We start from the raw sequence: 13,494 nt of genomic DNA on the forward strand, positions 1-13,494 counted from the left end.
TTTTTCTTTAATTTCGTTGTATTTTTTTAGATTTTATTCTAAGGAGATGGAAATTAATCTTATTTGATTTATTGATCATTTATTTTTTTTTACAAATGACTAACCTAGTATATTGAATTAAATGAACTAAAAATGTATTGATGTCATTTAATTATTTTCTGAATATGTCAATTTTTACTCATTTTAAAAGATCTTGGTGATTTTTATAGTTATATATGATTGAGAGGCCACTAATTCAGCAATTATTTTATTAAAAAAATCAAAACTATAACACTGTGAATCATGAAAAAAAAACACAAGAATTTGAAAAAAAAACTCGATGGTGCAGGCTAAAAAGTAAGAAGAACCTAAATGCGGTATGACAAGATAAGTTAAATTTAACGAGTTAAGGTTAATATTTTTCTTTTCCAACCTCACTTGTTTATTATTTTATACTTCGAATTCCCTTCGAGAATATCTTAGCTTCGCTATTGTATAATACCGATTTAATATCAAATTTGAACGTCAAGAAAATTCTATTTTGAAAAATATAACAAAAACTAACGTCAAATCCATGATTCAAAATCTTGATATAAACAATAGTGATAAATTGAAAATGAGCTTGCTTCCAACCGTATAAATTATGTTATAAACGGTAATTTAAAAAAATTACCCACAGACGAGTAGTAATTAACCTAAATCAATACATTCATGTAATAATTTCAAAATTAGAATTCTATTTTTCCATTGGGCATTACTTTTCTTCTTTCTCTTTAATAATATATTGTTTTCATCTCAATATATGTGATGTTTTTTAGATTTCGAGAATTAAATAAATCTATATTTGATCGTAATATTTTCTTATATCTTTTAAGTATTTTGAATTGGTATTTTCTTCGTCTCAATTTATGTATCACTTTTCGTTTTTAGAGAGTTAAACAGTTTAAGTTTGAAAGATAATTTGCGCATAGAATCTTTAATTTTTTTGAAATAAAATTTATATAGTTATAAATTACGTAAAAAATACTATACCTTAGAATAATTGACAATTCAGAATGTATAAAAGATGAGAAAACTACACGGTTAAGCAAACTTATACTACTTAATTACTTATCATATCTATAGTATGCTATAGTTAACACTTGCGACTAACATTAATTATGTGAGCTGACTTCGAATTGTATAATTAGTCACGTTTGTATATGTATAATTCGCCACATATGCATAATTTGCAACAAGTGATTCTTCGTTAGATTTGTATTTATATACAATGATTTATATTTGTATATGACGATGATTTCTTTTAGTTTTTCAGTTTTGTCACTATATACATTCAATCTTTTTGTGTATAACTTTTTAAAGTTTTTATAAATGTTAGTTTTCAGATTTTGTATAATGTAATTTGTATGGTATATTTTGTATAACTGTTTAAAGTTCATATGTTTATGTTTGTATCAATTCGTTATTTCAAGATTTATCATATTTGCATAATTTCAACTTATTATTACTACTCATTTATATAAAAACACGCAAATTATACAAACATAGCCATGAAATATAGAAATGAGATGCGAATTATACAATCCTCTCTCGCGCCTCTCTTGATCTTGCTCGCCTCTCTTCTCCCTCTCTCAATCTCGCTTGTCATATATACAAAGTATAATATACAATTATCTAACTGATGTACATATAAAATTCATATCTCTCTCACTCTCTGCCCTCTGTTGCTAGCCTCTCTCCGCTCTCTTCCATTTTCGCTCGCCTCTCCTCCCTATGGCATATAGCTACAAATTGTAATTATCAAACTGTAATTATGAAACATAATAAAACTAATTTTGAGTGTTGTTCACATGAGAAAGTTCCTAAAAAAGACACTTACAGTCGAAAATAATTCTTTTTTTAAATTTCAAAAAATGTTACACAAAATAAAACCAGATAAGTAATACACAAATATATAAATTTCTCTCACAAATAAATTTTGGATCAGCTCTGAACCATTGCTGATTTTTCTATATTCAGGTAATATCTCTGCTTTTATATACTAAAGCAAACACTGCTGATTTGCTTTTGATCTGATTTTTTGTCTCTCCTTAGGTATCTTTTCTGATTTGCATTCGTTTATAGTCCCTCTTTAAATTCACCTGCTGCTATGTTATGGTATTTTGAGATTTATTCGATAGCACAAATATTCATAATATAGTGAAACCCTGTTTGGATAATGCGAGAATTTGCAGTGTAAATGTGAACAGATAGTTTAATTGATCATAGAATCCTTTCTCTTTTCTGTTTGATCAAATGAGTGTATTCCTTGTCTTTACCATTTCATTCAATCCCCTTCGACGAACAATTATATAAATTATACATGGTTAAGATAATTTTATATGTACATATAATAGATATCAAACCCCCTTTAGGTATTTCATCTGTCTATTTCTACAGATTTTAAACTTCCTTATTGAAAATCATGGCTCCTCCGCCTCTGTGTGAAAGGGTTGGATACCAAACAAATGGAGAGGGGCAAACAAAGGAACTTTGGGGGTTTTGCCTCAATTTTTTTTCATTTATGAATTTAGGGTATTTTTAATAAAAGAATTGAGGCAAAATTTCCCATTATAGGATGCTTTAGATTATAACAAGCTCTTATTGGGAAGATGGATTAGTTTCAGTTTAGTGACCCATTAGTTTATCGAATTAATCCAACATCGACCAAATAAGGTAATCTATTTGTAGACTCTATGCCGCTAGCAGGTTTGTGTTAAAAGACAATGTCTTTTGACACACGTCAAGCTATGAAAATTCCCTACAAGTGTTCATGATGAAGTATTTTCTGTATGCTTTCCAACAGGTAGTGTGATGCACGACATAGTGCTTCAAATCCTAGGTCTGTTTGACTAGACTAGACTCTTGTTAGTAAAAGAACAAGAAAAGCAAAAGCAAAGAAACTAATGGCTTAGAATACCTTGGGTTTTATGGAAATGCATACATATACCAAAGTTTAACTATCGTTTTGAACTATAACAGAGTCCTCAAACATGCACAGCATTCTTTCAGCCATTTCTCAAACAATTCCAATGCAAATTGTAGTAAACCAAATGTAATATCATGGAAGGCAAAAAAAAACCATCTTTTCACATTTTTCAGGATTTAAATAAATTAAACTCATACTCAACTATGGAAGTAAAGCTAAACACTTGAAAAGAGAGCATTTCGTGTGGTAGAAAGAAATCGGAATATACACAGATGTATATCTGATTCAAGATGTAGAACATGAAATTTAATTCTTGTTTGGAGCCTATTGAGGATAATAAGTAAGAAGATATTCAAATTGAAGTCATTTAAAGCTCCATAACCAATTAAAACCTTAATGAAGCATGTAAACTGAAACAACCCAAGAACCAATTATGGGTGACAGCTCATTGAATGTCTCACATTTGTGGGGTTGTATAAGGTGAAAGACCAAATTAAATTGGATATATGTTGTAGGGAACAAATAAGATATATGTGAGCATCAAAGGAGTATAAATTGATGGAGCAAGTCCACTAAAGTTAGTACATAAGTGATGGATTGAAGGGTGAATCTTTAGTAATCCTTTGCATCTTAATTTGGTCACATATTTGAGGAAGCATTGGAGCATATCTATTAGTATAGCTGTTGCCTCTGTTCTTGTTGGACAACATGATATAGGAAAAGATGTAATACTGGAATATGTAATGACTTCGAAGTGGAAAGACAGCTGAACACTTGGCTTTAGATCAGTCATGTGAAGGATTGAATCGTTACTTATATTTGATGGGATTTATTAGCCAAGACCACTGCTGTGGGTAGGGGGAATTATGAACAATCTTATTTTTGAATTTTACTTAGGGATACCAGGTGGGGGGGTGTGCCTATTACTCCCTATTTTATGAAAGGAATGATATGTTGGGACCAAGACGGTGTAAATGATAGCAAGACAAGGACCCCAAACACTATTTATAAAGGAGAAATCAAGTCTTTTGCTGGGTAAAGATAGGGAGGTATGAAGGAGAGAAGCTCTTTGGCTCTCCATTTCATTTTCTGTATAAAGAGAACCTCGAAAGGGGAAATAGAAACCAAGCAGCTACTTGGTTATTTGGAAAAATCACAGCTCTCCTGTGGCTTCACGGGAACTCTCCACACCACTCATTTAAATGGGTAATTTTTGTACTTTGCATATACTTTACTTGTCAAAAGTTCTCTTTAATTTCTTAAGTTTTGTGCCCAGTTTAACACCTTCACATAAAATTAAATGAAATAATTTGTTTTTGTTCTTTCGTTCCCACTAAATCTCCTTTTCTACTCTTCTAGTCCAAGACAACCCGTCAATGTTAGGTGGTCATGATTTCTCCTGATATATCCTTGTAATCTTTATATGTAGTCTTATCACGTCATCCGGTAAGAATAAAGTCCTTATATCTGTAGTGATCTTCACTCTTGAATATATCATGTTTGACACTCAGAATGTAAAATGCAGATTATATAATTATGTGAACATTTTAAATCCATATTTATCATCAGGAAGCAACGAGCAAAAGCAAAATGCAGTTTTAGTACCTAATTTTTTGTCGTGCTTTCTCCATTCTATTTTTTTTTTGAATTGTAAGTAGTAGTGTAAACATGAAACAACACAAAGCTTGTGCCAGATTACACCCAAAAAGCCATCCCATCCTACTTTCTTTCAACAAGTGTTGACAAAAAAAGCTTGTAATGTAGAGGATACTGTTTGTTATAAGGCTTATAGTTGGTAGTATCCATGATCTCCTTGAATTATTGGTGTTTGATTTCTCTTTTTAAAGTACCAATTTACTTACTATAATGGGTTTTAGTAATACTACTCATTTCAGATTTACATGCAGATACACTTCTGTGCTATATGTAGGTCTGCTGGTAAAAAAGTTAAATGGAGTGGCTAGTAATCATCGTTACAGTGGTTGTGCTGTGGGTGGCTTCACTCTTTAAAATTCTTCACGAATCTCTCTCTGCCTCACAAGTTAAAGTTTTGAATGATGGTAGCTTTCCCTGTAGTGTTTGTTGTACAGCTAATTGCTTCCTTCTTTTTTAGGATTAGCTAATTGCTTCCCTTCTTAATATGAAATTCTTTTTATGTTTCAGGTGGGGGTTTTTGCAAGAGAAACGTGTTGTTGGTTATTGCCCATCCGGATGATGAGTCTATGTAAGGTTGAACTCTTAACTTTGAGTTGTTATTTGTTCCTGTCATAATTTTTTTGAGAAATGCAAACTCTTGAATTGCTGTAGAGGGAGTTGCAGGCTAAGACACTTGGAACTGTATGTTACTTTTGATCAAGATTATGTGAGCCCTATGTATGTCTAGTTATACTCTAATGCAAAGTTGCTCAGTTGAAACAAAATTTAATTAGTTGAACTCGTAGGTGCATTCACTGAATAATAACTTAATGAGTCTCCATGAATTCATACGTCCATCTTGAAACGTGGTGGACTAGAATTTTGGTGGGCTAAACTATAAGATTCAATTTTTACCCCTTTGTAAATAGGTCATTTAAGAACTGGATAATGATTTGTCTTTATACAAATAATGATTTCAATCTTTCTGTTTTTGTTTGTTTTGTTAAGCATGTGATGTCCTCATACATATGATACATGAAAAATCTACAGCCTAAAAAAAATGACATTCCTTTCTTTTTCTAAAGTTCATCAAATTTCCTTTATGCTTGTTCTAAGAGAAGCATTCCTACCTTGGACAATAGTTTTTCCTTCCAAGTTGTGTTTAGAATAGTCTCCATCCGTTTCAATTTGTTTCTCTTTAATTGCACGGTCATAAACATGCCATGTGAAAATTTTAGAGTTTAGGAGTTGCCGAAAAAGGAAAGACATTCTTTTTAAAACAGGCCAACAAGGAAAGTAAGACAAACAAATTGAAACAGAGGGAGTAGTTGGTAAGAAGGATCACAACTCTCAATGTTAGCTGATGTGAGTTGATTGTTAACTTGTCTCTAACTATAGATGTCAGTTTCCTACATATGGTATAATGACCTTTTAATGTTTAGGCAATCTTAAGTAATCAATATTGTATCTATTTGCTGTACAAAGTGAGAGGACAATGACTTATGGTGCTTTTAACTCCATACTGCAGGTTCTTTACTCCAACCATTAATTATTTGTCTTCAAGAGGATGTAATTTGCACATATTATGCATGTCAAAAGGTAATGCTCTTAGAATATTTCAATTTATGTTGCAGATGCTAAATCCAAAAATTTCCGTTATGCCTAAGTATTGAGTGGCATGTGTATTTTGATTGCCGACTTGCGGTAAATCTCAAGACGCAAAAAGTAATAAAATGAAATGTTGATTTTTGAACCGGTTGAAATATTTAAGCAATTGATTTTTTAAAGAAGTATGATCCAGTTCAAGCAGTGTTTCTTAAACCTTAGGCTCGCTTTCTGGATTTGACTTATTGCAGCTATTTGCAACTTTTAAGTTTTTAATCGATCAGAACATAAATCACTAGAACTGTTCTTTACTCTTTATCCTAGATAACCAATAGTCTATTACTGATGCTAACTTTCAGTATATTGTTTCTGCTTTGTCGCATTGAATTGAAATATAGGTAATGCAGATGGTATAGGCGATGTCAGAAAAGAAGAACTTTATTTAGCCTCGGTTGTGCTTAAGGTGATGTGAAATTTTATCTGAATAGAAATCTGAGCGATGCATTAATGCTAGTTCTCTGATCTTTTATGTTGGCTTTAATGCAATTGTTAGCGCATTCCTCTATTTCTGTGAATTGCTATAACAGAAATTCTTGTAAAATATTGGAGAAAGCAGTTAGATTTGAGTCGTTGATCTTTCTGTTCTCTAATTACTCATGTAGGTTCCACAAAAGCAAGTGAAAGTCCTTGACCATCCAGATCTACAGGTATTCTCATTGTATCAAAATGGTATATCTCTATGTTCTTAAATGTCTAAGTAGAGTTTTAATGCTTATTTCTCACCAGGATGGTTTTGGCAAATCATGGAACTCTAAGTTACTGTCAAAGATTATCAAGGAGGAAATTGTCAATTGTGCAATTGATTTGGTTAGTGATTTCAGTAATTATCTAGTTCACCTTGACGCCTTTTCAAGTAACCTTCAGTAGCTTGTGCTTCTTTGGTTGTTCTAAATTTAAGCTTCCTCCCATTGACTTCATTCTATAAGTGGCTTTCCTACTTCACTATATTAAAATCTTGATCTCAAGGTATATCCTTCGTTTATTTGTTCATTTTTGTTGAATATTAAAGAATATAGTTTTCATTATTCCTATTTCAGTTGCGATGAACTAATTTAATTTGATTTTCCCTCTACTTAATTGAAGTTTATACGGAAGAATCCGTTATGATTTTGTTGGGGCCTAATATTCTGGATTTTAAATCGAGAACCCTAGAAGGATTACATATTCCTTACTCCAGTCTACCAAATATACCATGTACATTTGAAACGAGTGCATAGTTTTAATGTGATAGACTCTTGTATTTATGCAAGCTTTAATGTTTGGTATACTATAGGACAGTCTTTCAGAAAGGAAGCTGAATCTCCCATAAAGAAATATGGGGTAACCTCATGAAGTTCTGATTTAGGGAATAATGCAGTGGTTACCTATTTCACGGTTCACATTTTAGACAATAATTTTTCGTCAAGAAAATAATCAAGACTGCAAAATGTTGTAAATAAGTGTGGAATTTTATTTCAATACAGTCAATATTACAATCTCAAAAATGATTCTTCTTTTTTCAAATAAATTCAAGGGCCTTCGAGTTTGGTCTTGAACTTTGTGGCTTTTAATCCAAGCGCTTGGAGCTTGATCTTGACCTTTGAATACTTAGAACACTTGAAATACTTGCAACTTATAGAGAAATTTGTACCCTTTGATCTATGAACTGCTCTAGCTTCTACATCGACTCTGCCTGATCAAACACAAGTTATTATCTGCCAAAAATGGGTAGTATTGCTGCCGGTTAAGGATGGAATTGAAGAAATTAGGCTTGAGCATCTCGCAATCATTTATAAGGTTGAGAAGGAAAATTGACGAAAATTCATCATTGATTACTTGAGTATGGCCTATGGGATACTGTTTGAAAATCCCAGAAGAAGTGAAGAACAGAAATCTGTCTTAGTGCACCCACTTCCCTGACTACAGAAATACTTCGTTTAGAAGATCATTCAATGGAGTACTCTTGCAATGTTTGGAGGAGGATGAACCTCTTCAAGCTTTTCAAGAACATATTCTGGGGTGTGGATCACATCAAGTTGCGCTAAAACTCTACTTCCACATAAAACGGATGGGATATTATTGCCAACAATGGTGAAATATTGCTTGGACTATGCTAGAAGATGTAAAACTTGTTAGTTGCATGCAAAATTTTATACATCAGCCACCTGAAGCGTTACACCCACTGTTGCATCTTGGCCATTTGACAATTTGGGACTAGATGGGCAGAAGTTGTTGCTCTCAAGGAAGTAAAGAAAGAAAATGTTGCAAACTCCATTCGAGAAAATAGCATCTATCACTTGGACATTCCTTGTTATATAACAATGGACAATGGCAAGCCATTTTGATAACAAATTGATGAATAAGATTTGTGATATATTTGTCTTCAAGTAGCTTAAGATTTTTTAAGATTTTCCTTTTGTTTGTATTCAATGTGTTGCCTTACGAGTTATTTTTGACCACAGGGAAATGTTATTTATGTCACCTTTCATCTCATGGACACTTGTTTTCCAGGTCATAACTTTTGATAATTATGGAGTCTCAGGTCACTGTAACCATCAAGATGTTCATCAAGGTGTACGGTAAGTTATTCATCATATTCTGGTAGCCGTTGGTAGTAATTTCTGCAAATGAAATTAGCCACCATATTTTGGTATTACTTGGAAGTGTTCTTGCAGATGTTATAAAGAGAGTTATTTAGTATTGACGATTAACAGTGATATTTAATACTAGCAAAGTTTCATAGTGATCCTGTTTCTTTCTAGTTTGATATCTTTTATACATGATTTAGTATTTTAAACAAGCATCATTGTAAGGGATTCTTTACTTTCCTTTTGTTGAATTTATAATTGATTGACATGCCGATAAACATGCCGATAACATGTGTATTTTGTATGACAAGAAAAAGATTGATGAGTTGGACACTCTTCTGTAGATGTAGGACTTCAAAATATATCTTCTTCAAGATTCAACCAATTAACTCAACCGTAATTCTAATTCTCCCATTATGATAGTTAGGTTAGCACGTTTACTTTAGGTCCTATATTCTTGGAGTCTTTTAGTCATATCATAGATTTATATACCAGTATAAACTACACCCAAGGTTCCCTCATCTGAGATCTCTGGGGAAGAGGATCAAGTTGGCCCTTGCAGAGAATTATAGTAGTTTTTGTCTCTTTCCATTTTTATTGTTTAATAATATCAGCATGAGATGAGCTTCTATAGAGCAGTACGGCTAGTGAGAGTCATACGGTCTATTTGAATTGGATTTAGGATTGAGAGGTGTAATTGTCGTTGTAGTATATTTCTTCTCCCATTAGTTTTCTAGAATTTGGTTTGAAATATGTAATGCTTAAAATTAGTAGCTCATCTTTATAAAATGGTTTCTTTATATGCAGAAAACTATTGCAAGATACTTCACATAAAGAAGTTGAGGCCTGGGAGCTTGTGAGTTCTTTCCTTGTCTCTTTACTTTTGGTACTACTTGTAGACTTCTATTTTAGTTTCTTGGGACTATCATACTACAGCAACAACAACTAAGTGTATGTTTTTTATTTCAAGCAAGCTGAAGTCAACTATATAAATTCTCACCGACCATTTTGTTTCATTTAAGCTCATCTTTTTCTTGGGAATATCATAGCTAGAAAAATTTAGATGCTAATTGTTTTTGAATTTTATGACACTCTGATTGGCATCTTTTCCAATCGTAACTTTATGGTCTAAGGTTTAATGTGGGAGCTTCATGATAAATCTTTTTCAGGTTAGCACTAGCATATTGCGCAAGTACAGTGGACCAGTTGACATATGGTTGTCCCTCCTATCTGCCAAGTTCCATTTTAGTGGAGTGGCACATTGCTTTCTAAACGTACATCCCGGAAGGAGCTTAGCTGCAATGGCTCAGCACAGGAGTCAGTGGGTTTGGTATGTAATATCCTTGCTATTTGTCTTGCTATGATACATGAGTAAGGAAAGTTTGGAAAGAACTAAACGGAAATTTTTATTCCCAGTTTCTCTTTCCAGACATTTTTATTACGTTATTTTATGAGTGTGAGAAGACTGAAGACACATCAAGTATAAAGAAAATTATCTATAAGAGACATCTATAATCCTCTTGATTTTAACTTATCACACAGTAGAAATGTAGTTGCAGAATACACTCTTGGGTCTAATGCATCAGTGCATAACCAGATGCTTATAACGTTTGCTAGACTGCAGTTCACACACAAGCCTTGTCGTAACTGCTTTTGGGTTTACCTTTTCAGGTTTCGCAAGCTATTTGTTTCTTTCTCAAGTTACACATACGTTAACTGCGTTAGGAAGATCAACTAGATACATGTTAAGAGTCGTTGGTTCAGGAAGACACTTGAAAGGAAGATCGACTAGACTAGACGTTAGTTTGGTCCAACAACACTTGAAATGGCAATGGTAAGTAAAACCACTTAGTTTTCGATCATCTAAGTCTCTCTTGTGAGTTCTTCTTTGAAAAACTTCCGATTGATTAAAAATTGGAGAAGTGTTTCAATGTTTTTTTGTGGTTGTAGAATAGTTGGAACTACTTCACTTAATTAAATCGAGTATAAATGATTTGAGTTCTTTTTTTTATATATATATTTTTAAGTACCAAAAGCCTAGTGCTTTTGATGAATAATTTGGTTTTGTTGCAATGCAAATCAGTTAAAGATTGATTTTCTTTTTATTACTTCTCTTTTCTATTTTTTTTTTCAAACTGTAGGTATGTCATTCTTGTAATGATTAAGTGCGGCGTAGATATTTGAGAAAATTACGCAAATTGGATCCATTAGGCAAAATATTTACTCAAATTGGACCCAATCCAATACATTTATCCTGAGATCCACGGCCCAAACAATGACCCGACTGCTCTATTGTTCTATTCACTGAACCACCATTTTTATAATATATATATGCTCTGATGGTATCAACCCGTAATTGAGCAGTCTTTTCACTTGAACATTGTATATTCCTTTTGATTCCATCAAAGTATATGTTCTAATGATATCAAAGATTAACTGAATGGTGTTCTCATTGAAACAATATTTCTTCCTCTTATATATATACTTTGATGATATTAAATAGTAAACCCGTATTAATAGTAAAAAACAAGAGGGTATGAAAGTAAAGGAGGTAGCTACTTCTCAATAGTTTATAGTTTTCCTTAAAGTTGTGAATCTTTTTTTTATCTCAAAGACTTTTAAAAATAAAAAATAATATAGGTGAGAAGTCCCTATCAAAATTTTGAAATATTGAAAGACACAAGTTAGAGAAAAGGCCACGTAAAAGTTAACAAATGTGTTTTTGTAAGTAAGGAAAGGGAGAAGCACAAATCAAGTGGCAAAAGGATAAATTCTATAAATATAATATCACTTTGAGACAAATTCCTCCCTTTTCTCCAAAACACATTGCGTGACTTCACCTCATTGTCTTTATTTTTCATTTCCTTTTTGTTTAACAAAAAGTTATTAATTTTCTTGCTTTATCTCCAAGCATTCTTCTTTATTCCCCCCTTTCACCACAATTCCAAACTTTTCGAAACATTGTTTGTTTGAATATTTTTTCATTGTAGTAAAATATTTATTATAAAGGGTGATATATTGTAAAATAACCAAAAAAAATGATTTCCGATAAAACTTGATTGTTATTAAGGATGGTTGTAGAAATTATTATCATGTTAAGTTAACCTAGACTAAGATAGTATTACTTGTCATAACAACCCTAATAAACTAACTCAAACGATCGTATGATAGCCTGTTATATCTTTAAATCCAGAACTTAAATGTGCTGTCAGTATATATAAATTAAATTTATTATTTATTCTTGAGGAAAAAAGGGAACAAAGCATATAAAGTACAAGATTTAAAATGCTAGTTTTGATGGTAAATATTAAACAAGGAATGCATGTCTTGCATCTTTCCCCTACCACCAAATCCCCCCACCCCCACTTTTCCACCTTACTAATTCACCTCTTTATCTACTTCTCCACCCTTTGATAATCTCCCAAAGTAAGCATCTTTCTCTTGTGTTATAATATGTAAGTAATGGGAAGGACATTCACAGCTTGTCTTTCTCCATTTCACCAAAGAAAATGCATATTTCATATTACAAATAGTGAAACTATGGCTCTCTTTGCTTCATTCACCAAAGAAATCAAGAATCTCCAATCATCACTACTATCCAACAATTCTTTAACTCTTCAATGGTGTGTAGAAGCCATGACTCTACTGAAAAAACTCCACTCTCAATTTCTTCTCATCATATTGGAGAAATCAAAGGGAATACATTTTACATGGATCAATGATGACATGTTGAATCTATACATGAATGAGAGTTTAAACATCATGGAGCTTTGTAACATGTTGAAGTCATCAAGTTTTAAGATCAACATGTATCATTTAACAATTGATACTACAATCAAGAATCTAAATCATCATGAGGCTAAAGCATTTGCCAGTATGCAACCAATTGTACAAAGAGACAACAAGAGTATTCTTATTCAAGAAATGCAAAGAGATTGTTGTTCAAGTTTGGTTTGCACAATTAGAGTTGCAATGAGTTTATTATCTTACATTCTTTTGAATGTTTTTATGTATCCAACTAAGAATTATAAGGTTGAAGTTGTTGATAGGATTTGTTGCAAGTACTCTTCTCCAATTAAGTCATTCAAGGACTCAGTTAATGAACTTGCCACTGAATTTCAAAGGAAATATTACAAAGATGGAGAAAGGGGAGTAATAAGATTTTATGAGTATGAAGAAATGGAGAAGGCAATAGTGGAAGCAAAAGAAAAGTTTAAAAGTGGATATGAAGAAGAAGAAATAAAGAGAATTAAAGATGTTATTTTTCAGAAATCTATAGCTCTAAAGCCTGGTTTGGAGAAGTTTGAATTACAAGTTGATCAAGTATTTGAAGAGGTGCTAAAAGGAAGGAATAAATTGCTCCAAATGGTTGGTAAAGCCAATGGAATTTTTAGATAAGTCATACTTTACTTCTTGTATATATTTCTTCTTCATTTTTTTTCAAGGGCAGAGTTGGTTAATATATATATATATATATATGGTCCACTTTATATGACATTATCATCGTAACTTTCTAATTAACTATTAATTATATAATATAACTGAACTCCATGTGCCACAATTTATATATCATTTCTTAATTTGACTTTCTATTTTATCCTTAATGAAATATATATCATACAAATATCAATCACTTATTTCAAATAATAAGATGTAAAAAACCTTTCTTTTTTAATGTTT

The 13,494-nt window shown here is 32.1% G+C and overlaps 2 protein-coding genes across 10 annotated transcripts; both read left to right on the plus strand.

The window, feature by feature from the left end:
• The first annotated feature begins 1,831 nt into the window (after positions 1 to 1,831).
• Positions 1,832 to 13,309, plus strand: LOC101265988 (uncharacterized). 9 transcript variants are annotated; one of them, XM_010314535.4, is made up of 11 exons: positions 1,832 to 1,998; positions 4,878 to 5,007; positions 5,111 to 5,171; positions 6,111 to 6,181; positions 6,586 to 6,650; positions 6,850 to 6,894; positions 6,974 to 7,054; positions 8,738 to 8,805; positions 9,622 to 9,670; positions 9,984 to 10,144; positions 10,486 to 10,922. In XM_010314535.4, exons 2-11 carry the CDS (start codon positions 4,899 to 4,901, stop codon positions 10,550 to 10,552), a joined length of 777 nt encoding a protein of 258 aa, XP_010312837.2. In that variant the 5' UTR covers positions 1,832 to 1,998; positions 4,878 to 4,898; the 3' UTR covers positions 10,553 to 10,922. The 9 variants fall into 9 exon arrangements, with proteins under 9 accessions (XP_010312837.2, XP_004250381.2, XP_019066780.1 ...); XM_004250333.5 differs by having other exon boundaries at positions 1,866 to 1,998; positions 4,855 to 5,007; XM_019211235.3 differs by having other exon boundaries at positions 1,913 to 1,998; positions 5,111 to 5,176; positions 10,486 to 13,309.
• LOC101266292 (protein BPS1, chloroplastic) lies at positions 12,355 to 13,212 on the plus strand. The gene has a single exon (XM_004250334.5). The coding sequence runs from the start codon at positions 12,355 to 12,357 to the stop codon at positions 13,210 to 13,212; it is 858 nt and encodes a 285-aa protein (XP_004250382.2).
• Positions 13,310 to 13,494: the final 185 nt, after the last annotated feature.

Source organism: Solanum lycopersicum, chromosome 11 (genome assembly GCF_036512215.1).
Source record: "Solanum lycopersicum chromosome 11, SLM_r2.1".
In the NCBI taxonomy this organism is placed as follows: Eukaryota; Viridiplantae; Streptophyta; class Magnoliopsida; order Solanales; family Solanaceae; genus Solanum; species Solanum lycopersicum.